Source organism: Chroicocephalus ridibundus, chromosome 4, assembly GCF_963924245.1.
Source record: "Chroicocephalus ridibundus chromosome 4, bChrRid1.1, whole genome shotgun sequence".
Lineage (NCBI taxonomy): Eukaryota > Metazoa > Chordata > Aves > Charadriiformes > Laridae > Chroicocephalus > Chroicocephalus ridibundus.
The window spans coordinates 57843248-57868794 of NC_086287.1; the positions used below are offsets into that span (position 1 = coordinate 57843248).

The 25547-nt window shown below is 49.1% G+C and overlaps 1 protein-coding gene across 9 annotated transcripts in view; it reads right to left on the reverse strand.

The window, feature by feature from the left end:
* BCL11B (BCL11 transcription factor B) overlaps positions 1 to 25233 on the reverse strand; it is a 96876-nt gene extending 71643 nt beyond the window's left edge. For 2 of the 9 annotated variants that reach the window (XM_063332835.1, XM_063332828.1), the window contains exons 1-2: positions 23626 to 25233; positions 9508 to 9873 (exon numbers count right to left, since the gene is read on the reverse strand). In XM_063332835.1, coding sequence (XP_063188905.1) covers positions 9508 to 9873; positions 23626 to 23683 — 424 coding nt within the window. In that variant the 5' untranslated portion in view covers positions 23684 to 25233. Of the gene's footprint in view, positions 1 to 9507; positions 9877 to 20915; positions 21123 to 23375; positions 23484 to 23625 lie in introns of those variants that run through there. The other 7 variants (XM_063332834.1, XM_063332827.1, XM_063332833.1 and 4 more) reach the window with 5 other exon arrangements.
* Between the last annotated feature and the right edge of the window lie 314 nt (positions 25234 to 25547).

Genomic DNA, 25547 nt, shown 5'->3' on the forward strand with positions numbered 1-25547 from the left:
AAGAAAATAAAACAAGTAGGTGCTAAATTCAAATCTGGATTTTGCCTGCACGCAAATACATCAGCTATAACAGAAGACTTCAGAGCGCCTCGCCAATAATTCAAAGGAGACTTTTACAGTTACATTAGCTGGCTACAGGTTTGACTCTGAAAATAATAAATGTTTTAGAAGAAGAGGGCTGTTTAATCCCTGTCTGCAGTCTCGTCTTGTTCTCTCCTCCCCCACCACTCCACCTTGTTTAAATGACCATTACGAAAGCAGCGTGGTATAAAAAACACATGTAGAACGGTCATTGATTCAGCAGTATCTCTTTCCTTTCTTATTTTTCCCCTCTTCAAACAGGGGTGTGCGAGAGAACCGACGCTCTCCTCAGCCTCTGCTCATTGCCAAGGCAGTTTCAGCCACAAATACCTTGCCTCCGCGGTGCTTTCCCAGCTTTGAGCAGACAAGGAGTGGGCTGGGGCAGAGTGAGGGGCCGGAGTGCAGAGAGGGGGAGCTGTCAAAGTGGGAAGAAAGAAGGCAAACATCTATTCAGAGGCCAGACGTGCCAAGCAAGGTCAGCTGCAGAGACACAGCCCCTTGCAGCAGCTCTGCAATTACATCTGAAGTCGGCACGGCACCGAGAGTCCCACAACCTGCATGCAAGGGCTGGACCGGAGGATCTGGGGCAGCTGGAAGAAGGTGTATAATGATTTTAATTGCTCTTCCAAGATGCTAAAGGGTAGATGAGATGCTTTTTAGTTAGAGCAGGGAGCTGATGCTCTGTACCGCTTGCAAGAATACGTGCAGTTAAAATACCCTAATGAGAGAGTGGAGAGAAAAATATGGTAAGTGCCAGCCGTGATCAAAAGGTGAAATAAAATATCGAAATAAAATGCAGCCTAATCAGAGCATGGAGGACAGGGATACACAATCTCTTCACCAAAAGTGGCTGTTAAGGTAAATTAGATTAATCACTCCCACCTCCCTTCCTCCCCAAACTCCCTTGCTTTTAATGAAGGGGCTTACTCCTCTAATGCTGAACGCCGTCCAAGGCTGCTGGACATTTAAAGCTATATACGTAACACGCCTGTGACAGACATGCATCCTGTACTTCCACTTTCCAAGAAAACTGGGATCCGCTACTTGGTAGGTCTTTTCCATCTGCAGCTTTTATGACCCTGCCGAGGGACCGGCGAGCAGTGTCCCCCTTTTCTCGCTCAAGAAATATGCTTCCAAATGCCAGTAGAAAGAGTGAATTTAAGAGCTGCTGGGCTTAACAGTGGTTTATGCTGATCGCGCTCAAATCTTTCTGCAAAGGCATACATGCAAAGAGGAAAAAACAACAACCGCTAAGTAACCACTTCACATCTGCCATTAAGATTATTAAACTCCTTACAAGCGGTATCTACCCCACCTTCCCCACTACACACAAACATACACACACCCCCAAGCTCTCCAATGTGGCAACTAGGAGCCAAGACGGCCCTCCTCTCCCGGCTGCAGCAACCACATTCGTTCCTGTTAAGGGGTTAACGATTCGTTTCCACTACTTCTCTCGAGAAAACCTACAATGAAAACATTGGCTCACGAAAGCGTTCTCACTGCCAGAATGCCACAGCGCGAGTGAAAAGTCCGTTTTGTTTTCATTACATCTCTGGGATTTCCGGCTTAACTCCTGAGCTTAGACACCAAATCCCTAGATACCCCACCCACCCACTTTTTCTTCTTTTTTTTTTTTTTTTTTTCATAACATTTCTACTGCACGGCCCACCAATTACCATTTGGAGGGTGGGAGGGAACGGGGAGAAGGAACCATGCTGAAAAGGATGCTCTCCTTGGAGCGAGCACACACATCTCCCAAGCCGAGAGCTACCCAGTTTCTCTGGGCTTCCAGGGTTGTCCGCTGAGAAACATGGTTTTATTGCTGTACCTGCCCTCTCTCCTCTATTTCTCACCCTCCAGGTTCCCATCTTTCCTCTCAGCCACTGAAGGCAGCGCTGAAACTCAGCCCCAAATCTATGCCCTTTGAAGTTATGTGACATGACATAGAAATCCAAGCCTTTCTTGTACAAAAAGTATGATTACTTCACAGGGTTTTTTTTCTCCAGTTATGATAGAAAAATGTTCCAATCTCCAAAAAACCCTAGAAAGGTTCAACCTTTATGTCACAGCCGATTTGGTCACTGTGTGTCTAGGCAGCGCAGTTCAAACACGGGCTGAGAAAGAAAAACAATCTATGGAAAAGACATGAAGGGAGGCAGCCTCGTGTTATAGCAGCACTTCTGTCCTGCTGAAGCAAAGGAACCATTTCTGTGCCTTTATGTATTTATTCAGTGTCGGAGAGGAACAGCAACTTTTTCTATCTATACGGGCACTTTTCTGTTTTATAGTACTTCCACATAACCGGCTTTCCTTCGGCCACATCCCAGTGCAAAACTCCCCTGCGAACCACACAGAGTCCTCTCTTGCAATCAATACTCCACCGAGCACAAGCCTCTTGCTATTAGTCACATCCACACAAATGCCAAAGCAGTCTATAGGTTGGCTAGGCACTACTTTTACTTTGCCCCTAAACAGTTGCTTGCAAAGTCGTAAAGAAAATGAGTAATGACTGGCTGAATGGTGCCTTTTTATCATTTACCACTACTGTTGTCTAGAAAATCTACCAGTCTTTCCATGCTAATAATAATCACAGATAGACACACGGTTTCTTGTCTCCCACACGTGGCCCAAGTAATTTCACAAGAGAGCACAAAGAAAGGCAAAAACCCACTTTGTTGTGTGACATTTTGACTGGGCTCTACCTCTGAGAAAGTCCAGAGTCCTTCCACTGAATTAAACGAGGGTAACGGCAGTGCCAAGCTGGTGCAAAAGAGCAAATTTTGGTCTTAAAAGAGTGACTGCTGATAGGCATCCACCCCGGAGCGAGAAGACTCTGGCCACGTGTACTGAATGACCTTCTTAAATCCCCTCTCATCAGCCTGCAAAATGGCACTTCTGTCGAAAAGGTTTTACCTAGCAGTGTCACACATAAAACCGAAGATGACTATAACTAAGAGAGGTTAGAGCGAGAGAAAAATAGCAGCAGTGAGCTCCCGTTTCACAGACCGGCACCCTCTGTGTTCGTGGGCAGGTCCCCTCTGGTGTCACCCGATGGATGTGGCATAGCACCGCCAGTTTGAGGGGTGACACCGGGGCGGAGCGGGGTGAGCAGGACCCCCCCGCTGCTCCTGCGGCACTGGCCTGCTGGGTGGGGGTCCAGCTAGCCGCACGCAGGGCCCAGAAAACGGCTTTGAAAAACAGGGCGGTGAGAGGAACAAAACAACAAGCTAAAACCGGCAGGGAGAACCACGGGCATAATATTCCTCAGCGAGTTTTTTTAGCCTGTTAAAACTCAGTGCGATGAATTTCACACTTGACTCTCAGGGATGCCGGGAAAGCCAGCCGGACCCCGGGCAGGACACAGCTGGGGGCAAGCTGAGATGGCGGCGGGGAAAGGGTGGCCGGTGGCCCTGGGGCCCAGGCTGAGCAGCAGGCGCTGGAGCCGAGCCACATGGGTGCGGTGGAGTTCAAGCAAGGGGAAGAAAGGGTTTTGTAATCGGCAGGTTTCTCACCTTTAACTCTTGCCGGGATTAGCAGGGTGCTGAGCGCGGCCTTGGCAGGAGACGCCGTGCGGCGCCCAGCAGCCATGGCCCTGCTGTCCCTCACGGCCAACGGGGGGGCAGGCTAAGGATGGGGGGCTACCAAGCCGCCACAGGATGGCCCCCACTAAGGATCCCGAAAATCACATCCCCTCCACCTGGCCTCACGGCCAGCCTTAAAACTTTTAAGCCGTCGATCTTCCGGCAGCCCTTCACCGTGCTTGAAGCCGCAGCGAGCCAGGGGAGGGCAGCTGCCGTCGCAGGCCCCTGCCGTGGGCTGGGGGTGGCCTGTCCCAAGGGGAGAGCCAGGCTCCCCCGGCGCAAGCAGGGCTCTGGGTGAGATCACCTGGCTTGTTTTTCACCCCAGGACCCAAGTCAGGACCTCAGCTGAGGTCCCCGGGGCCAGGAGGGTTGCTCGTTAACCCCACTCTCAGGGGAGCCGGGCTGACACCTTCCCTGTGTGCGTGACCCCCCCCCCATGCTGCTCAGCCACACCAATTAGCAAAACACGTTGCTAAATACCTGGTGAAGCAGCAGAGGAGGAGGAGGAGGAGGCGGCGGCCAGGTAACTCCTCCATGCTGAGGGAAAGCGTGGCAGATGCGAGGGAAGAAACAAGCCTGGAAAAGCCTCACAAAAAGGATTTCAGCCACAACCTGAGTTTCTCAGGCTGTGTTACCACACGCTTCTGGAAGCCTCTGCGTCCTCACGTAGCATTTTTCCTAGGCCGGCTTTGACAAGTCACTCCTGCCAGACCCAGCGCCCTGGGGAGATGCCGGCAGCAGGACCCGGTGCCATGGCGGCCTTGGGAATGGATGGCCCCCGTTCCCCGTGCCAGCTCCGTGCTGCTCTGGACACCTCTTCCCAACCTGCCCGACATTGCCGCCGCTCAGGACAACTCTTCCCAGCCTGCCCAACGTCGCTGCCACCGGCCTCGGGTTGTTTCAGCTTGCGTTTTCCCCCCCTCACGTGCGAAGGCATCATGATGGCTGTCTGAGTCCTACAGTTAATATGGGTGCGCGGGTCCATAATGGTACATTGTAAGTGAATGTCTCAGGGTAGACAGCAATAATAATTAGCTGTCATGATTTGAAAAAAGGATAATCCATGCCATTGAGTTAACAATCACTCACACAACACACATGGATTTAACTAATCTTAATTTGGAGAAAAATAACAATTCTAAATATATCAAATAGCCTATTTCATGGCAACCTGCAGCGGTGTTTATCTCTGGCTTCCAGCACATGCGAGTTATTTAGTTTCTCTTACTGGCAGTTTTACCATTCAAAAGCCTGAAATGAACATTCATGGAGCAGGGGTTGCAGTTAAATCCTGCCTCTGACAGGGAGCCTTTTTTCACGATGCACATCTAGTTCAAGTACATAATGTATGGAGCCCAGCACTGGTGGCCAGGACGGGATGAATGAGGAATTCCAATCAACTCCCTCCCCTTTCCTAGCACCGTCTTTGCAGAAATTAACTACGCTGTCTTAATGAACCTCTGCTGCTGGTGTGGTTATCTGTCCATGAGGGTACGCTGCCTGGAGCATGCAGACCAGCCAGTGAAGCTGGAGAAGGTCTGGTCCATGTGGTGCCTGCCCCACCAAGGCTCCCTCCTCTCTGCCGCAGTTCCCTGAAACCATCCAGCGTTAAGAACAAGCTGACCAGTACTTTTTCTTTAATCTGGATCATTTCAGAGAGCCCTGCTAACAAACAGCCTAGTGGCCTGTGAGTCCAGCAGGGTCTGTGAGAAGGACAGGAGATATCATCACTCAAAAGACAGCAGGAGCCACCTCCCCAGGGCCTTCTTCAGCCAGGACAGGTCACCTGGTTACGCCCAAGATCTGATAAATATGAAAGATAAAAAGAGGTATAAAATACAACGGTGGCCTAATTGTTTCCAAAATACCTGCCAGCGGTGAAGCAAAAGAAGCAGCGACTGATAACTCCTAGCCAACTCATTGGCCTGGCTGTGTTTTGCTGTGCAATAATCTGGTACATCTGTTTGATACTATCACACCCTCTGTACGAGAACTGATTTCAAACAGGTCAGCCAATTTGAAAAAAAAAACAACTTTATAGGACAGACTGCTCCTAAGCAAGTCACGTCCTTCCAGTGCCAGCTAACATGCTACCACACACCTTAGGGACAGTGGTAACTAAATGAAAGCACCTTGAAAAGCATGGATTTGCAAGTTACAAGTCAGGAAAAGATGACAGACTTCATTATCAGGTGGTCTTTAAAAGCTGCTTGCAGAGATAAAGTTGTCTTTGTCTCTACTGGTATCTAGAAATGTCAGTTGGAGATTTGCGTTATGTGCATGCAAATCCTTGCAGACTCCTGAGCTCTACCTGCCTCCCTCAAAGCAGCACAAGGCGTGTTGTGTGGTCAAGAGAGACATTCTGTGACCAGAGCAAGCAGAGTTACCAAGAAAGAAAGGCAAAAAGAAAGAAAAAAAAAAGGCAAGAGAGGAGGGAAGACCTCGGGAATCCGGAGCACCCTGCGTCAGGGTGAATGCTCAGCGTGGTGCTGCATCCTCACGCCCAGAGGGAAGAGAGGTGCAACAGCAGAGCCAAGCTCAGCCGCTTGACATACCCTCACTACACTCAGCCATGGGAAGCTGTAAGGTTTGTCAGCTTAGGCACACCGCAGAAGGCCACACAAATCATTTCGACCAAATAAGAAGGTCTACAAAAATAACACAAGATCAAGGAGAGGAGCTGAAACCTATTTGAGGGCAGCAGCGGTGGCAGCATATTTCAGGGAGCCGGAGTGGCGAGTGGGTGATTTCTGGTTTCCCTCTTCAAATATAAAGACTCAATTATCTTTGAACAGCTTGCTTTACACATGAATTGACACATTTATTTTACAATAAATAACTGAAAGTTATCTATGTTTCCTTTACTGTTAATCTACACAAAGAAATAATAAACAGAGCTTGTCTACAAAAATGCAACTACTGCAGTCCTCAGAATTCAATTAAGCTAAAATAATTAATGCTTCCACCATATTAAATTACTTTATACATTTGAGCCACTGAAGTTTTTTTATTCTTTAATCTTTTTCGCCTTTTTATTTAATAAAAAAAAAAAGTTAGTTTCAAAAGGGGGGGCGCTGGCTAGGAGGGGGAAAAAGAGCATGATTTGCTGTTAAAATGTAATGGTCTCCTTTAGCTGACACAGCATGTAGAGTGTTTTGTGCCTTTGATTAAAATAACATTTTAAATGCTTTGAACAAACATATCTCCCCATACTTCTAAGGGATTATTTTACATATTTCTTGGTGGAATAAAGAAATTCATTCTTCCTGTCGCAGTACAGAAAGGCTAAGAATATCTTTCGTCACATTTAAAGTAAAAATACTGTAGGCTGTTGCATTATTACCAAAAAAATAAAAAAATAAAGGGAGGGGGTGGTGGGGTGGGAGAAAGCTGCCTTAGAGATTAAGTTTCCCTTTTATGAAATCGTATTTAGTCTCTTTTTTTAACAAATCTAACAACAATGCTCTACAGCCGCTCACTGGGAAATACCTTTAATGTTAAATGCAGATTCTGATTTTCTTGGCTAATGCAGAAAGCCTTTCTATTGAAATATAAATAAGGGGTTTGGTATATCCCACTAAAGCCTTTCCAGTGAATGACTTCTGTGGGTTTTTCATGGCTACCCTCCATGGCTGTAATGTGAGGCTTTTATCCTACTATTGAAAACTATCCGCTGCTATTAAAAAAAATATGGAAGGACACTGCACCTTTTTATCTCGGAGCTGGGCTCCTAATTGAGAAAGCATTATTACTGCACTATTTAGTGGATGTCCCTATCTCCATGCACTGCTGAGAAAATGCCAATCAAACGATAAACCCTTTTCTTTTTCTCAGTTCAAAATCTTTCCTACATATTTTCATTTGATATTCAGTTTAGTCTGAAAGAGATTAGGTGCTCCAGATTGGCTTTTATATATTTTTTGTTATGTCTTTTCCACATGTGAACATCCTCTCCACCCCCTCCCACAGCAGATCTTCTGCATGACCAAAGTGCTATATTGATGTGATCCCCAGAAGCTGGGATGGGACGGCACCCTCTGCGCTGGGTATAGCCATTGGGATATTTCACTGTGGACTGAATTTGGGCAGAGATTAGTAAAAGATGAGATCTCGACTGCAACTACAGCATAGGTCTCCTGGACCAACATCACTAAGCACTGCAAGGGGCTGAGCACCGTCAGCTTGCAGCGATCAACGGCTATTGAGAGTGCTCAGCACCATTCAGGAGGCCTTCAGTAGACTAGGGGAGAAGGTCCTGAATACTTCTCTTCTGCTCCCACCAAATGGGAAGGAAATCCAGCCTTCAAAGCTGCTACACCATGAGGTAGTCATCTCTGCCAAGAAATGTGTTCACAACTGCAAAAGGATGGGGAAAGCTGAAAAAGGATGAGGAAAGGACGGGGTCTGGTCTTGCAGTAGCGTTGCTTACAACACTACAGCACAGGCTGCCACTGCTAATGCCCCCAAAGCTACCAGCTGCCCCATGCCAAGACAGTGGCTGCACCCAAAAAAGATTCCTAGAAGCCTACAAGGTAGTCAATGGATGGCATATGCCCTCTCCTAAGCGGCAGACCATCTGGAGATCTGAAGACTGCAGCAGTTCAAAGCCCAGATCCTTACTTATACGATAGCCGAGCCCATCAGAGATGCTGGGGACTGACTCAGAGACCTCCCATGCTAAAAGCGGGCATCTCCTAAGGTTCAACTGTAAAAAGAGGAGCCTCTAACAAGTCTTCTGACGAGCCCCTCGTGGGAACATCTCTACTACAGGCAGGATCCTGGACTGTCAGACCTAATCCCATATGACAATTCCTAGAGAAAGTCATAGCCGCAGCAAAGACAAATTGCCACTGGTCTTCTGTATGGGATACAGTCCATTTGAGCAAAAAAGGCCTGTTTGAGGGGAGATCCTGCTGCATAACATAAACTCTCCCTCACTAGCAGGGAGAGCAGCCTTCCTTTCCCTGCTGCAGAGGGGAGGAACGCCCTGCACGACGGAAGCGGCCCCACACCAGGTGCTCTGCAGAAACCACTGCACCGCAGCTTGCCCAGGTGGATGCCATCACCCGCCTGCCCACCTCTGAGCCGGGGGCGGGGGGGTCCGCTGAGTTAACTGCACCACTTCCGAGAGTTTTAGAAAAAGAAATGCCTGCAATTTGCTCACCGGGGCTAGCCTGTGCTCTTGTCTCCTCTTCCCAAAGCCCCATTTGGGGTGTGCATGTGAATGGAGGTGTCGCCCACCCAACTCCAGCCATCTGCAGAGCCCCAGCACGGGTGGCACAGGAGGCAACGCAGACAAGGAAGATGACATCTACCCCAGTAGAAAGAACAAGCAAGGACTTAATGAAGCCCTTCTTCAGCCCTTGCAACCAAATCCTCTTCCTGCTGCAATCAGTGAGAAGAGGATTTTTCCACTCTCTTCAGTGGGGTTGGGATTTGGTCCTTCCCAGAGGGTCTGCATGTTGCAAAGGGTGTCTAAAGCGAACTGAACTGGGCATCTCACCAAAGTCCCTATCCCTCCACCACTGCTACCTGCTTAAAGACACTGCTGAAATAATTTCTGACCCCAACCTTCTGCTTTTTCCTGTGTGTACAGGCTGCCACCGGGCTCTCCCGGGGAATCAAGAGTCCCCGCTCTTCAGGAGCTGGCCCTGCGCAGATAGCTACACTGAATTAAGCGTGGGGTGGGCAGCCCTGCTGAGCCCTGCATAGCGGTGAGGATCCTCCAGACCGATGGCTCCTATAAAGACCTGTTACTGAAACCTTTGTTTCATGGCACTTTCTAGAGGGCTCTCGTTAAAAGATTACCTAGGCAGTTGATTGAGTGTAAAACATGCTGTACCTGCAATGTTCTCCTGCTTGGGGCAAATTCCTTTTGTAGGCGTGAGAAGACGGTCTTCTTCATCGGGTGTGACTTGGATCCCGATTTCCACTGGCTCTGACACTTTCCTGAGCTCGGCGCGTGAGGAGGGGGGAGGGCTGCTCTTATCCATGCTCTTTTCATAGCAGGCACCACCAGTGCCATTGCACTGTTTTCTCTTGTGCTCTATAAAAACCAAGATGTCTCCCAGCGGGAAGTTCATCTGACACTGTCCACAGGTTAACAAGTCGGGGTCTGTCCCGCCTGCGGCGATGCTGATGCCGCCCGGCTCTGCTATTGCCAGGCTCTCATCCTCGTCGGCGAGTGCCGGTTCCACATGGTCAGCCTCTGCTTTACATGGACAAGGAGAAAGAGGGAGGAAAGGGATGAGGGGAGAAGAGAAAGAGATTGCTTTGAATGTTCACAGACATCACAAGAGGCCCAGCCTCCCCTCACCCCCCCCAAAGAAGCCAAGCCTGATTAGATCTTTCTTTTCTTTTTCAGCTCTTCCGCTCTCCCAGAATGATTTCAATATATTTTGCAACCAAGCCTGCCTGAAACAAAATGGAAAGGCTGACCTGGCATAGCTTTCCTGACAGCTCCTTCCCACTGCTGCCAGCCCTGCAAGGATATCAGCAAAGAGCCATTTTGCAAACGCTCGAGCCCCGAGTCACTTTCTGAAATAGTTCCTCTCCTTTTATCCCACCTTCTCATTCCCACCGCACCTCCCAGCCATCTGGCCAAAGTCCCATCCAGCAAAGCTTATGCACCCCAGCCTCTCCTGTTTCAGAGGGGGGGGGGGAAATTGTTTGCATTCTCCAAACAAGCAGGATCAGGCTCCACGTGGTGTACAAAATTAGTACCACCTTGTCCCATTACAAAGATACCGGCAAGGTTAAATGACCACCCATTAGCACAAATTACAGCAACCTGTTTGCAAGAGGCAGGTAAGCAGGATACAGTCTCAGAAGGTAAGGGGTTTCAAAAGTCTGTACATGGGGAAAGAGAATGAGGCACTTATTGGAATATTGGTGAGCCTGAAATCTTCCACCCATTTGCCTGCTGTCAAATACCCCTGCAGTTGCTTTATAGGTTAATAAAAGTTTTTTCTTTAAATTTTGCCCTCGGACCTGATGGATTTCATACCCTCACCCCTAAAGACTGGGAAAGCATTTCTGAGTGACCTGCATCAGTTTTTAAGAAATAAGTAACTTCTCATTTCACAATTAATAAAACACAGTATGTTTTTAATAGTAATTGGAAGATAATTTTTACATTTTAAAATAATTACGGATCACAATCTATTTCTGGGGCAAAATGTGTTTTTTGGTTTGTTTTCTCTTGTTCTGCCGTGTAACTGCCAGATCATACAAACCTTGGTCTTTACTCGGGCAAAATTTCCACTGACTTTTGCCTAAGGCTGTTTTGCCTCTGCAAGGACTATAGGATTTGGTCTGAACAAAACAGAGGAACTAACAGTATGTAAATCAGCGAGTGAGACCTCTAATCGAATCAGGATTAAAGGAATAGGAGGAAAAATGTTCTCTATTAACCCAAGAGGTTTGCTTACGGATTTCCTGGGCAAAGCAAGTCACACAAATATCTCAAAAGAAGCGAGACTGAGATAAACAGATGTTATAATCCAGATTTGGATTCTCCTCCTGGCCGAAAACAAATGTTTTGTCCCGCTCTTCACCAGATTGCAAAAAAAAAAAAAACAAAACACATAGGAAAGGGACAAGAGGTAGGAGGTGACATGTATTACCTGGCAACAAAAATGGCTGAGCCTTGAAAAAGGCAGTTTAGAAAAAGAATCGCGCCCACTTTTGGCTTCCAGAATAAATAATTGATCGGTGTATCCACCAGCTGTATTACAAGTTGCATCACAGCTCAGTAACGGCAAAGGGGAGAGCAGCAGCACCAGCGGCAGCAGGAAAAGGAAGAGGACCCCCGAGAAGTGCCCGAGCACGGACTGTCCTGCTGGAGCAGACGATGGGCACGGGAAAGCTTCGGTTTCCCAACTCACACCAAGCTTACCAAATACACGGCACAATAGTCGTTCTGAAAACCATTAATTACCTTTCCCCCCCCTTAATCTAACTTTAAAAGGAGTTTGAAGACAATACTACGTAATTAATTCACCGATTTATATCACGAAAAGATGCCTCCTTGCTTTAGTGAAAATGTAACCGTAACCCTGTGCTGAACAGGGACTGCTGGGAAGGGAGCGGATGCCTGCGAACAGCGTGTCACGATGCAAAAGGTAATTATTTAGTGCTGCGGTTCCCTTTAATGATCTAACATTGAGCAATATTGTTTATATTGAAGAGAGCTTGCACCTTTAATTACCAATTACATATACATCATTTTAGAGCCAAAAGAAAAGGACTGTGAAAAGGGTCCTTTAGAAATGTGCGCGCTATTTCTAGGAAGAATTCCTATTAAGGGGGAGCAGAGTGTCAAAATATTAAAAAAAAACAACCCCACACACAGCGAGGCACACACAGGCACCCAGATACACACGCGGGAGATGGGACAAAGAGCTGGAAAAGACAACACGAAAACAGGAACTGAACCGAGGGTCGTAAGGAAAAAAGGGGGCAGAGAGGGAAAATGCCTGTTACCAGTTTCACCTAACATTCCCGTAAAGCCTTCACATTAAAGTCTGTCTCTGCGATTACAAAGACTGAATTTTGGCATTTATAGATATAAAACAAATAAAAATAAAAGCACAGATCTCAACTTTATTATCTTTTGGATGTGAGGATTTTTATTTTTTTTTGCCTGCGATTTAAATTGTGCTCTTCAGAAAACATAGCGAAACTGCTGCATTTGATAAGAGTCCCGACCAGGCGTCTGTGGAAACATGGAGGAGGTTTAAACAGCTAAACTGTTGCGAATTCTTTCTTTTCAGTTCTACGCTTCATTTGAATATTAGTTAAATCCACATACACCTATTCACTTACACTCGCTCGCTCTCTCTTTCCAAGGACTCTGCAATGGCACTTTTTTAAAATAACATCTGGTATTCCTTCATATTTTGGCAGTCGTCACATTACTGAAAATCAGCTTTTCGTTTTCTTGGTACGCCGAGCCCTCATGATCAGTAGTAATTGGGTTTCAAACTATCAAAAGATTTTTTTACTCGACTCTATTTCTGATTTGAGCTTAATAAATCATCAAGCATGAGACCAGCCGTACACCCAACAATGCAGAAGCTATATTAACATCCCCTTACTCGGGAAGTGGAAAACAGACATAAAAGAATGAAAAACAAAATGCTGAATAGATCTTCAAATGCATTTTATCCATGTCAATTTACATTTATTTTTTTTTTGCCTGGAATAAAAAAAAAAAAAAAAAGGAAAAGGCTTCCTATTGACAACTCAATTAAGCCATTAAAAACCTACATTCAAGTAACATTACAGGAGAGATTTAAAACCCACAAAGGAAAAGAGAAAAAAGCCTGCAAGTCCAGCCCATAACGCATCGGGTCATGCCTAGTTAATACAGCAGCCAAGATCTTAGGCTGTTTAAGGAGTCCTTTAATACCAATGGGGCAATTTAGGCCAGTCTCAATCTAAAGTTCTGACTCCACTTGTGTCTGTGGGTTTCAAATGAGTCGCTTCACAGTATTTGAATTTAACTCTGTGGTTTTATTGCTGTTTGTTGGTAGCTGGGTTTTGGGGGGGAGGAGGGTGTTTCCTCACGAGTATTTATTTAAAATTAATTTATAATTTTTTTTTAAGAAGGAGAAATCAAGCCACACAAAAAAGGAGGATGGGAAACATCTCATCTCCCTTACGTGGGAAAAGGAAAAAAATGCAAACGAGCTATTTCCAGCCAAGACTCGTGCCCTGGTTCTTCCAGGTGTGTTAAGGTGTGCCCAGCATTTTCCTTGCACCCAGCGATTCCTTCCGAAGAGGATTGCCTTGGCATTGCCTGCCGAGGGAGCACAGCGAGTTGGGGATGGGCGATCTATGGAGTGACACTCTTGTTATCCGATGGCTTCATAAAATTAATGCAGCCGGACAATTTAAATCATTTGCTCTTTTACTTCGAAAAGCATTACGCTTGCTGGCTGGAGTCTGAGCAGCATCTCCCAGCTCCCTGGCTGCCTACCACGCCAAAATACAGCGGACAAACTCCTTAATTCCATAAAGGCACTGTCGCAAAACCACCAGCGCTCCTACTTCAGCGCGGTGACATCATTAGAGCATATGTGCCCCATGCAAACAATATTCTCATGCCCAGTATTAAAGCGAATGCACATGCTGACTACTTTCTGCCTGTCAGATGTCTCGAAATCGTACCCAGTAACAGTGAAAAAGACTGGGTTACTCAAAATCATTTCCAAGGCCTCTAAGGACAAAACCGTGGGTGCTTGTTCACGGGGTTTGGGTGAGGCTGGGTCCAGGCAGCAGTAATTTATTTTCTTGCCTTTTCATTGCACTGCAGAACCACGGTAAGAAGGGAGCGAAAAGTTGCCAACCTATTCTCTTTCCTTATTTTTTCCATCCCACAGGACCAAAAGGCGGCAGAGAGAAAAGGGGGAAGAGGGAACGGTTTGGTGTCGGGCCAAAGCGCTGCGTGAGAAACCTCCCCTCCACAGGCGGTTTCTGCACAAATCGATAACGGGGTGGTTAAGGAGAGCGCCGCCAGTGCCTCTGCCGCAGGGGTGCTGCTGGGTGCCCTGCCTGCCCCCCAGCACCCCACCGCAGCCACCGCTTGCCCTGCTGCCCACCCCAGGGGGTGAAGCATGGGCTACCCCAGGGGCCACCCATCTCTAGGACTGAACTGGGGCTGCCCGAGATCCACCATGGTGCCCGGGCATGGGAAGCCACCCGCAAGCGTGCCGCAGCACGCCGAGCCCGCTGTTCTCTGCGCACAGTCGCTGCTGTCTTGAAGGCACATCCAGAAAGAGCTCAGCCCAGTTGGAGAGCAAGCACAAAGAAGTGACTCGCTCTTCAGGGTGTTGGCCCAAAGCAGGCCTGAAAATGATGTCCCTTCAATCAACACCCACATGTCACATTTACTGTAACATCAACATGCTTAACGGAAATAGCTCGGATCACACGATCTCTAGCTGGGTTATCGCCGAGATCGGTGTCAGGATCCTCGCTGCACAAAGACTAACGCTGCTCAAAGCGGGCGGCGCGGCTCCTCACCGTCGAAGTTTATCAATAACCCGTTTCCAGAGCCCCCCCCACAGCTCCCTGCAGCTGCGAGGTGCAGAGCGGAACTTATGCCTGCGTATTGCATCAGCATCACACTCAGCAGTACCAGGCACTGCTTATCCACCATCAATTTTTAATTTTTCTGAGGACTGAAAAACAATTTTATGTAGTTTTTGGTTTTTTGGGGGTTTTTGTTTTTTTTTAAATAAAGTCTGAGGCTGAGTTGGCCAAAAAGAGGCAACTCAGTGGGGAAGCCCCCAGAAGCACAGGGGCCCGCAGCCCTGCCTCACTTTCCCAGCCACCCTCAGGCATCTGCAAAGTGCACAAAGGCGGCCGGAGCAGCGGCAAACCTCCTCCTCATCCGCCGAGCAGCTGCCGAGCTGCCGCCGCCGTCCGGCCATCCACCGCCGCACGTCAGCCCGCTGTCTCCGCGTGCCGGACGGCAGCCTGGCACCGAGGATGGTGGTGGCCACGCTGGGCTGGCCATCGCCACCCACCCGCAGCGGTGCGTTGGAGCCCACCGTCCCCCCTCCCCGAGCCGCCCCCCACTGGGTACCGACAGCGAGGGGAGCAGCATCCAGCGGTGGAGGGAGGGTGGAGGGAAATAACCCGTTTTGCTCCAACGCCTTAACAAGCCCCACGCACGGCTGGGAGTTTGAGGACTCTCCTGCAACAGACACCGTTTGCAGAAGTAGCCCGAATCTTCTCAGAAAGCGGTTTAACCCTCTGTACACACCTGAGACGGAGCAAGCCCAGGCACTGCCACAAAGAGCCGGAAAATGCAGCAGGGTTTAGGGAAAAGACAATAAGCACGCCAGACCCAAATGGAACAAAAGCCAGGAATATCCAAGGATCCGCACGAATCTCCAGCACTTGTCAGATGTTATTTCATCAGAAACTATGTACAGTGTTAAAGAAGGGAGTGGCGTGTCTCCTCTTAAGTAAACTATACGTTCATAAAAAAATATTTACTGCTTTTGAGAGCGGAAAATGCATAGGCTCTTCTATAGACTGCAGAAGCTGTAAATCTCCGCAGATAAAATGGGATGTGATGATGTGATATAAAAGCATTCTTTGTTCCCCAGTGAATACATTCGTTTTATTTAAAACTAAACGACAACCAAGGAGAGAAAGGAGCGCTCAGTGCCACAAAAGGAGAAGGAGCAGTATTTGGGTACCGGCTTTTAACTGGCGTAGAAAAAGATATTGGAAGCACAGATTCTTACCCAAGGATTTAAAAGGCATGATCAAGATTAAGTAATTGGTTTTGAGCATGTATTAAACACACAACAGCTCTGTTCTTTCCTTAAATATCAGGCTCAAAAGAGACTGTGTTTCTCAATTGTGTATGGCACACTGTTGCTCATATACAATTTTCTTAAGCCTTTCTTTTTTACTTTCATTGAAGCATATTCATTATAACATTCAGCGAATTTATGGATTCTTCCAGTGGCTTAGTAAAAGGGGTCATAAAAAAGTTAAGTAAACCAGTGTGTTTTTTTCCTCTCCCTTAACTTTGGATTCCTTTTTTATACTGTGCTGTCTAGTGCTTAGTCTTTGGAAAGTACCTTGGGCATATCCAGCACACACACAAATTATCAGCTGCTCCACGAAAAAAAAAAAGGAATTTCTTGCACTGAGGCAACTACACAAAAGACTTGCATATGTCAAAAATACAGAACTAAGTCCCTGTGAATGCTGCACCATTAATCAAATCCCCGATCTGGTGTCACTTTTGCCAGTAAAATGATGATATTCTTCTAACCCCCTTCTACTGGCGCGTGCCTGCAACGCGTGAAGTGTGTCCCTCTGCTTTAATTTGTTTTCGAATAGCCTGCTTTAGGCATTTTTTATATATTCCTTGGAAAGAAAAAAAAAAGGGGGAGGGGGGGAAGCTACTACTTAAAGCTCCAGCAAGAGTCTACAGTACCAAGGCAGCAACTGCTTTTTGGAAGAGAAAACAGAAAGTGAGCAAATTTAACTGGTGTTCAGGAGCTGAACACACAACTGCCTCTGAGGCTGTAACCGTGGGTGCTGAGGAACGGTGTGCAGCCTGCCCAGATACATTTTGAGAAAGTAAATAAACACGAAAGAGGAAGGTGCTGTAGTAAGAGCAGCTGAATGAATCACGCATTTATCAATGCACGCAGTTATTGGTGTCTTTTTCCCTCCCTCGTTAAAAAGATACATATATATAAATCCATCCACAGCCAATGCTGATGCTTCACCAAGCACTTTTATGGTATCGCTAACTTTAAAGCAGGCGGTAACCCCCAGCCCCCGTTTATTTTTCTGCACACTTTCTCTGGAGGCTGCCGAGGGGAGACCACATTCAACTGAGAACTGCAACGCAACCCTGGAGAAACCCAACTGCAACCAAAAAGAAGGAAATGCTCCGGCAAGGAGGCAGAGAGCCATTTTGGGGTAGCAGGTCTCCGCGGGGAGACTTTTCCACCAGGCTTCATCCTGGGGGAGTGGGGTGGGTGGGAGGCAGAGGAGGGAGCAGGAGGAAGGGGAGCACGGGTGTGCGTGCACCGGGTGGGCAGAGGCGGTGGGGAGGAGGAAAGGGGGAGCGTTGTTTCTCTCGGTAAAAGTTAACAGTCATGGAATGGAAGGAAAGCCACGATCGGCAAAGTTTGAGGTTTTGGGAGGGGAGAAGGGAAGGTTTTCCCCGTGGCTGGGGAACACTGGCATCATCAGCGGCCCAGCACTCTGCTCCTCAGCTTACCGGTCTGTCAAACGAGCTGGCTGCTATCTATATGCTTCCAACTAGCTCAATTCAAACATTAAATGAAGTAGAGAAATCATCAGATAAATTGCTGGCCCTCTCTACCCAAGAGTGAAGGGTTTTTGTACAGCTGATGACAGCCCTGATCTTTTGTCTGACCTAATTTACTTCTCTTTCAGGTTAGAATAAAGCGAGCTTTCCTGTCACGGGATAACCTCAGTCTACACAATGCACCCTAAAAATAAGAAGACGCTTGTGCGATGTTACCAATACCATAACCTGATGAATTTCTCAGGTTGGGTGAAATAAACATGCACTGATCAAAGCTTCCCGCGTGTATGCCATGAAATTATAGGTTTGAGCAAGAAAGCGTCCCGCTAAAGTCTGTCCATGACGCGCAAGCCGACTGCAGCAGAGAACGGCACAAGCCTGACGGAGCAGCCCGTGTGCTGCTCAGCAGCAACTTCTACATTACAGATGTGATTTTGTGTTTGTTTCTCTAGAAAAAAAAAAAAAAAACAAAACAATGCTTATTTTCATTTGCAGGAACTGCAGATTTTTTGCTGTAAGGACCTGAGGATCAAAGTACGGTAAACTATCTAGTATCAAATCCTCTCAGCAGGGGTATGTGTGGCTTTCTGACATGTAATCAATGCCAAATTATGTACTTGTATGTCTGCTTTATTGCTGTACACACCTTCTCCTAGAACTCCAGCTTCCTCCCTCCGTGTTTTTACATCCACTGGAACAAACAAACGGATCTCCCTGGGTTTTTTTCCTCCCCACACACACACAGACTCGCTCATGTACAGGTATCATTACCCCGATTGCTATCTGACAACAACAAACTGAGAATTTAAACATTGCATGTTGACAATAAAAGCCATTGTTAGAAACTAATTTTAATTAAAAACTCCTGGCCGCCCCAGTCGATTAATCACCGCGATTTGGCTAAAAATAGCTTTGCCTCGCTCGCAGCCCCTCTCGGCTAGGGCTACATGGATCCCCGCATGAAAATCAATAGTACAACTTTACAGGGAAAATGTTTCGCAGCCCCGGGAGCGGTGGGAGCGGTGGCCGTGATTTCCGCGGGCTGAGCATCCCGGGCCGGAGCCAGCCCTGCCATGCGACAGGCTGTGAGCTCCCCCTAGTCGCCAACACCCGCCACTGGCAGCCGGGCCACAAGGCAGGCAAGCAGGCTGGCGAAGCGACTCACAAAAAAAAAAAAAAAAAAAAAAAAAGCCAGCAAAGTTTATTTTGGCTTGTATTAATTCCCCACCACCACCATCCGCAAACAACGCGAAGCGCAAAGCGATGCAGGTAGGAAGTGTGTGGAAGAGAAGCTAAAGTCTTTTGCGAGGCATTTTATTTTTTTTTTTTTGTAGCGAAAAGATGTGCTGGCAGTAAGCTCAGCCCTGGGAAGAGCCGCTGAAGAGGTGTCAACTGAAGTCGGTAACTGATATCAATAATTTGTACTACTTCTACAAGCGCGCACTCCTCTAAGTCGTAATTATTGTCAAATATGCCACAAGACAACCCTTTGTTCTGCAGAGAAACATACATTTCGTGCAAGACAAGGGCTCCAACCATTCCCATTAAAGGCAGCCAGGTTGTAAAATCTTCAAGACTTTTATTTCTCAATATTTAAATAAGCCTGACAAAATATGTTCTGCATCTGCCGACCAGAAAGAAAATGCAAAATGTTTTCTCACCCGCTGTACCTCTATTTAAGCCACCGAGCACATCAACCAAAAAGGACGGAACAACCTACATCCACAATCTAGTTACTCCGCACCAGTTTTCAAAAAATATTTTAAAAGACCAGAAACTATGAAAATGTGCCAGTATTTTTTTTTTTAATCTTGTAAAGTCTGATACAAATATATTCAAATGAAAGGCAACCTGGAAGTCGACAGCATACAACATTATTTTTTTCCCTGTCCTATTTAAAACCAACACATGTATCATCTTTTAAAAGCACGTTAAGCTGTTCTGTGCACAACTATGCGGGTAGTATGAAAAAGTCAGCCATCTCCAAAACAATAATAATTTCCTCTCTAATTCTTCAGTCACAGCTTACTTCTCTTTGTATTAGAGTGGATTACATTGGTGTGGGTTTTTTTCTGTAGGAAAAAAAGTGCATTAATTGCACTAAATCTAAATGCATTTCAAGAGAAGCTCCGTGAAGCAATTTGCCAAACTTTGACATGCAAAAAATCATAGGTTTTTCTTTTAATTATTTTTAATGACTACATACAAATAGAAAGCGATAAAGGAAATTATTACTCTTCCTAGGGAACCTGTTGACCAGGTACTGAGGAGCCTGCTTGGGAAACCTGGCTCTCTACCTGGAATTGTGTGATTTTACTGTGCTTTTCCCTCCCAATCTTTGCTGCTGCTGCTCGACAGAAATGTTCTTGCTTTGCCGCCTTCTGCAAAACTGCTATCAGCGAGCTTTTCACATGCTCTCGCCTTTCACATTTCCTTCAAATGCAAAATGTGGGGCCAGTTTGAAAGCAGATTTCTCAAGTTAAAAAAAGAAGATCTTAAAGCTGGAAAATCAGCAATTTGAATCAAACCAAAATAACATTTCTTTGCACAGTGCAGCTCAACAGCTCAGCCTCCTCTTCTCTCCATCAGCCCCTCTTTTGCTTTGTCCACCCATTTAAGTGAGCTCAGCTACCAAGTTTGTTCTGGCCACCACCACCGAGGAAAGGTCTTTTCTCTCCATGTGTTTGCCCTCTTTTTGTCCCGCACACGCGTCCATTCCAAGGCTGCCTGGGTCAGCCTGGCAAGGACAAACAGGCCACTCCGCTTTGCAGTCTTAAAGACCACTGGGCTAATGAGAGGCTGCAACTCCGGAGCACAACTACCCTGCAGCCTCTCTGCTTTTTGTGTTTGTTTGTTTGTCTTACACTCAGGATCTAAACGTTTCTCTGAACACCAAGAGCATGAAACCCAATAAACTCCAGCTAAGCAGCGTCAGAAAACCCTTCTCTCTCTCCCCATCTCTCTCCCAGTTTCTCTTTCCTTGCTTGGCACAGACCGCCAATCCATCCTGAAATGCAACTCTCCTGACAGATGCCAAAAAGGGAGAGAGAAAGGGGGAAAAAAGAGCCCAAGCTAAACATGACATAAAAGCAAGATTTCAGAAAGCAGTCTCAATTCATCCCCGCTTTGGGGGCTTGGCTTGGGGTTGGCTTTATTTAGTTGCAAGTGTTTTGGTTTCCTATTCCGTTGCCCGCTACTTTCCAAACTCCCCCTCGCCAATGGACGGTCTCCCTGGCTGCTTTTCCCCCACACACACGAGTGACACCTTCCCGAGGAGTGCGAGGATCGCGTCCCCCCGCCCCGGCTCCTGCACAGCCTGCAGCTGGGGCTCAGCGCCTGTGCGCTGAAATGCCTGCGCTTCCTGCTCACCCCCCCCAGCCCCAACCCCAGCTTCACCCCCCCCCCCGGCTCCCACCCCCTCCTCCCCTGGATACCTTGGGGTTTTTCTGCCACTGTTCAGTATGCAGCCTGATTTCTCCGCCAGCTTCCTCGGGATGGAGAGAGAGAGATAGAGACCAGAGGGGAGGGAGGGAAGCTGCGAACCGCTCTGCTCTCCATTCCTCCCCAGCCTCCCCGCTAAACCCATTCTACACGCAGCTCTTCGGCACCTTTTAATGCTCTCCTGCCTCATTATTTACTTTCAAGTAAAGCCATCAGAAAAGGAGACCAAATTGGAAGAACAAACCTACCTGGCTCTCTTCTCCACCCCACCTCCCCCCCTCCTCAACTCTCCCCCCCCCCCCCAGCAGCAACAGCAGCGAGAAAAGAAAATGTTTCACCCCTTTAAACAAATTCAGACGTGCGCAACAAACCAGATTTTCCGCACACCCCCTTTCAACACCCCACATCTCCTCGCAACTGAGACAGAAAAGAAGTGGGAAAAATTGCACAGGGCGATTTAGAGGGATTAGGTTGGTGCTGCTTTTTCTTAAAAAAAAAAAAAAAAAAAAAAAAAAGGAAAAAAATTAAGAAGCCACCAACAAAAAAAAGGAAACGCATTTTCCAAAACGGATGGTTAAAAACAAAAATGCAATTAACGAAGGGGAGGGAGTGGGGGGGGGGGGGGAATCCACCTTTTATGGTGATGCAAATCTGACTCCAAAATAACAATGAATTAAAAACAAACCCCCAGAAAGAGATGAATACCAGATGCATCTTCATTTGTGTTCCACCAGCTGATGGGCTGGGAGGGGGGGAAGAGGGGGGCGAGGGAGGAACGGGTTAAAAAATAAAAGCGCACACCAAAAGAAAAAGAGAAAAAAAAGGAAAGAGAGAGCGAAAGAAATTGAAATTTCGGGACACAAACCGTCCCCCAACAACCCGCCGCTACGAAAAGAAAAAAAATCTCACAGGAGGTGGAAAAATTATATACACATATATATCTCGATTCCCAAGGAAATCTTACAAACAGAAATTTATCACCGGTAACAAAGAAAGAGAGGAGCTCGCAAGCACCAAATGCTCCTGGCAGATGGCTCCTATTCTTGGCTTTCAGGGGAGGGGAGAGAAGCCGGGGGAATATTTTATTTATTTATTTAAATTCTTTAAAATCTCAACATAAATATTCGGATCCGCCGCGGCTCAGGCTCAGCCCCGGGCTGGCTCTGTGCGCTCCGCCGCCCCCCGCAGCACAGCAACTTGCGGACTCCTCTTAGGGAAGTGGGGGGGGGGTGGGGGGGGTGGGATGTCCGGCCGGCCTTCCCGGCGGGGTGCGGGGCCCCATCCCGGCCTCCGCTGCCCCCCCCCCAAACCTCCCCATGGTGCGCCGGGTATTTTCCATCACCCCCCCTCAAAACGGGTACAATGCTACAGGAGAGAAATGGGGACTCCCCTGAATCACCCCCCGTACCCCGGTGGCGGCGGAGCAGCGGGGAGCGCGGGGGACCCCGCATCCCGGGAGGCGACACCCCCCTCCCCCTTCCATCCCCCCCCACCTCGCGGCATAAGCCCCGCGGGGCCGGGAGCAGCGGAGCGGGGCGCCCGGCGCGGGGACCTGCCCCCGGCTCTGCCCGCAGGCGCTCGCCCCTCTCCCGGGGCTCTAGGGCGGGGAACGGGGAGGAGGGGGGATGCTCGAGCTGGAAAGGGAGTGGGGGGGGCGCCTCCTTCCCTCCCCCCGCTTTTCCTTCCCTATTTTTTTGGGGGGGGGGGGGGGCGGGGGCTGGGGGGTACGTGTGTGTTTTCATTTCACAATGGGAGCTTGGGCAAAGTGCAGCCTCCGCTGCCGCCCCGCCACCCGAGCCGCATTTCGTCCCCTGCAGCCCCGTTCCCCCAACTCGCTTCTATCCGCGCCCCCACGTCCGCACACCCCCACACACACCCCCCCGCCAGACACCCCCGCCCGCCCCTGGCCCTTCTGCAGCCCCTGCCCTTGCCTCTAGCCCTGCACCAAGCCTGCCTTCCCCCCAGCTTTGGAGGAGAGTTCTCTCCCCCCGCCGGCGATGCACCTGGGGCGGGCAGGGTGCAGCCTGCCCATCTACCTGCCCCGCGTCCCCGCACCGGGGGGCTCGGCCGTCCGGCCCACCATGTGCTTCCCGTTAAGTGTGTGTTCCCCCCGCCTCCCCGGGCCGCTCCGCTTCTCCCCCCGACGCTGCCCACCTTGATCCTCCCCCCCCGCCCCCCCCCCCAGCCCCCTGGCCCGGCTGTCACGCCGAGGCGAAACGCTCGGCCAACTTTTCCCGGAGCGGGGAACGAGGAGCGGGGCCGGGAGCGAGCGGCGGAGCCCCGGTTGGGGTCACCCGATCCGGAGCGGCGCGTCCCGCACCGCCGCACCCCCCCCACCCCACCCCCGGCCCTTTCCCCGCACACGCACCCCGTCTCTCCGGGGAGAGCCCCCCACGCCGCGCCGCGCTCGCCCCGCCGGCAGCGCCTTCCCCGCTCCCCGCCGCCCGCCTCACCTCCGCACCGCTGCAAAAACGCACGGCAAACTTCGGGCTTCTCCCCCCCCCTCCACCCCCAGCCCATCCCCCCCCTAGCCACACACCCCCCTCCCCTCTTTAATTCCCTTCTCCTCTCCCTCTCTCTGAAGTCATTTACCAGCTTTGGTTCCTCCTGGAGTCTCCCCCCCCCCCCCCCCCGACCGCTTCCTCCCCTTCCCTAATTTTGCTCCTCGATTTCGGCTCGGTCTGGTTGCAAGTTCAAACTTACGTGTGATAATCTCTCTTTGTGACAAGTGCTGCGGGTTTCCCTGCTTGCGACGGGACATTGCCCTGGCATTTACACTGGCATCGCCTGGAGAGCTGCACTGGTTTGGGGGGATGTGTTGGGGGGCGATCCTCCTCGTCTTTTTTTTTTTTCCTCTTTCTTCTTCTTCTTCTTTATCGAGTTCTTCTTCTTTCGAAAAAAAAAAAATAAAAGAAAAAAAAGCCTCCTTTTTGCTGCTGCTGTGGTGCACTGGATGGGATCTCCTCTCAATTAAAAATCATCATCATCATCAGGAGAAGCTCTTTCTCGCTCTTTTTTTCCTCTCTTTCACACACTCTGTCTTTTCTCCACTGCTTCTGCCACTTGGACTTCCAGATCTCTTCTTGAACTTAGGAGGATATGCACCGCCAGTGACACTTTTCTCTTTCCCTCTTTCCAGAGTGCTTGGCAAATTGGCAAGTGCGCTTTTCCACCAGGAGGATTAAAAAAGAAAAAAAAATTGAAAAAATTTAAAAAAGAAAAAAGCAGTAATATAAAAAAAAAAAAGGTACTGGAATTGGGATTGCCCACACACACAAAAATTGCCAAAAAAAAAAAAAATGTTTTTCAGAGATTGACCCTTGCTGGGTAGATATATAGAGAGAATTTTTTTGAAAAGGGGTAGCCAAAACTGTGTCTCCTCTTTCCCAGTTCAAGTGGCACTGCTTTGCCCTGGTGCTTTTGGATTGCCAGTGCTCCTGCACCACTTTGCACTCTTCCCCCCTCGCCTGGCACTGGGACTGGAAGGAAGGAAGCCCCCAGTGCAGCTGGGCTGGTGCTGGCTATTACTATTATATATTGCAATGTGAAGATGGCGGAGTCCTGGTTCTCTGGGAGCGCTCTGTCTCTCTATGGCTGGGGCTGCCTCTGTACAATGGGATAAAATTCAAGTTCAAGTGCGGACGTGACGTTTAATCTGCACTAGAGACAAAAAGACCCAGAGAGTAGGAGCACTGGGGGCGACTAGCGGTGGCTTTTTAACATTGTACCCTGCAAGAGAACAAGAAACGCCACTCGCACACACCGCACACACACCCGCACACACACACACACACCACACATACAACACACACACACGCTCGCACACAAACTAAAGCACATGCGGGGCTGGGGGAGCCGCTCCGCGCTTTGTGCAGCGCTGCTTTCTCCGGTACGCGGAGTGCCGGCAGCGAAGGAAAGCGGGGATGGATGGATGGATGGATGGATGGATGGATGGATGGATGGAGGGGGTTGTGTGTGTGAGGGGGGAAAGGAATAAATCCGCATCCTCACGCCCGGCCAAACTTCCCCGCGCCCGGCGGAGCGGCGAGGGGGCGGCCGCCGGGGGCCGCGCTGGGGCTCCGCGGCCGGCGGCGGAGGGAGGCGCGGGCGGGAGGCTGCGGAGCGCTGCCCGCCGCTGCCGCCGCCGCCGCCGCCTCGCCGTTACTCATTGCGGCCACCGGTCTCCGCCGTCCGGGCTCGGCGCCGGGTCGTGCTCCCCGCCGTCCCAGCCCGGCAGCGGCAGCTCCCGAGACGGAGGGGGGGGGGTGGTGTCTCTCTTCCCTCCCGCAGCTCCTCGGCGGCAAGCACGGTCCCCCGGCATTTCTTTCGAACAGTTTTACAACAACACAAATATCTGTGTGGGTTGGGGAGAGGGTTTGGTTTTGTGCCTTTTTTTTTTTTTTTTTTTTTTCTCTCCCTCCCTCCTCTCTCCCTACCCGCAGCGTGATGGTGGCGGGACACGCGCGCACACACTCCCGATCCGCACACGCACAACATGCTCCGACCTTCTTCTCCCACACCCGCCCCCCCTTCCCTTCTTCCCTTCCCTTAAAATCCTGGCAGAGAGTATTTTTTCCTTGGAGGAATTAAGTCTCAGCTACGAAGCGAGAGACGCCGAGTTCCCA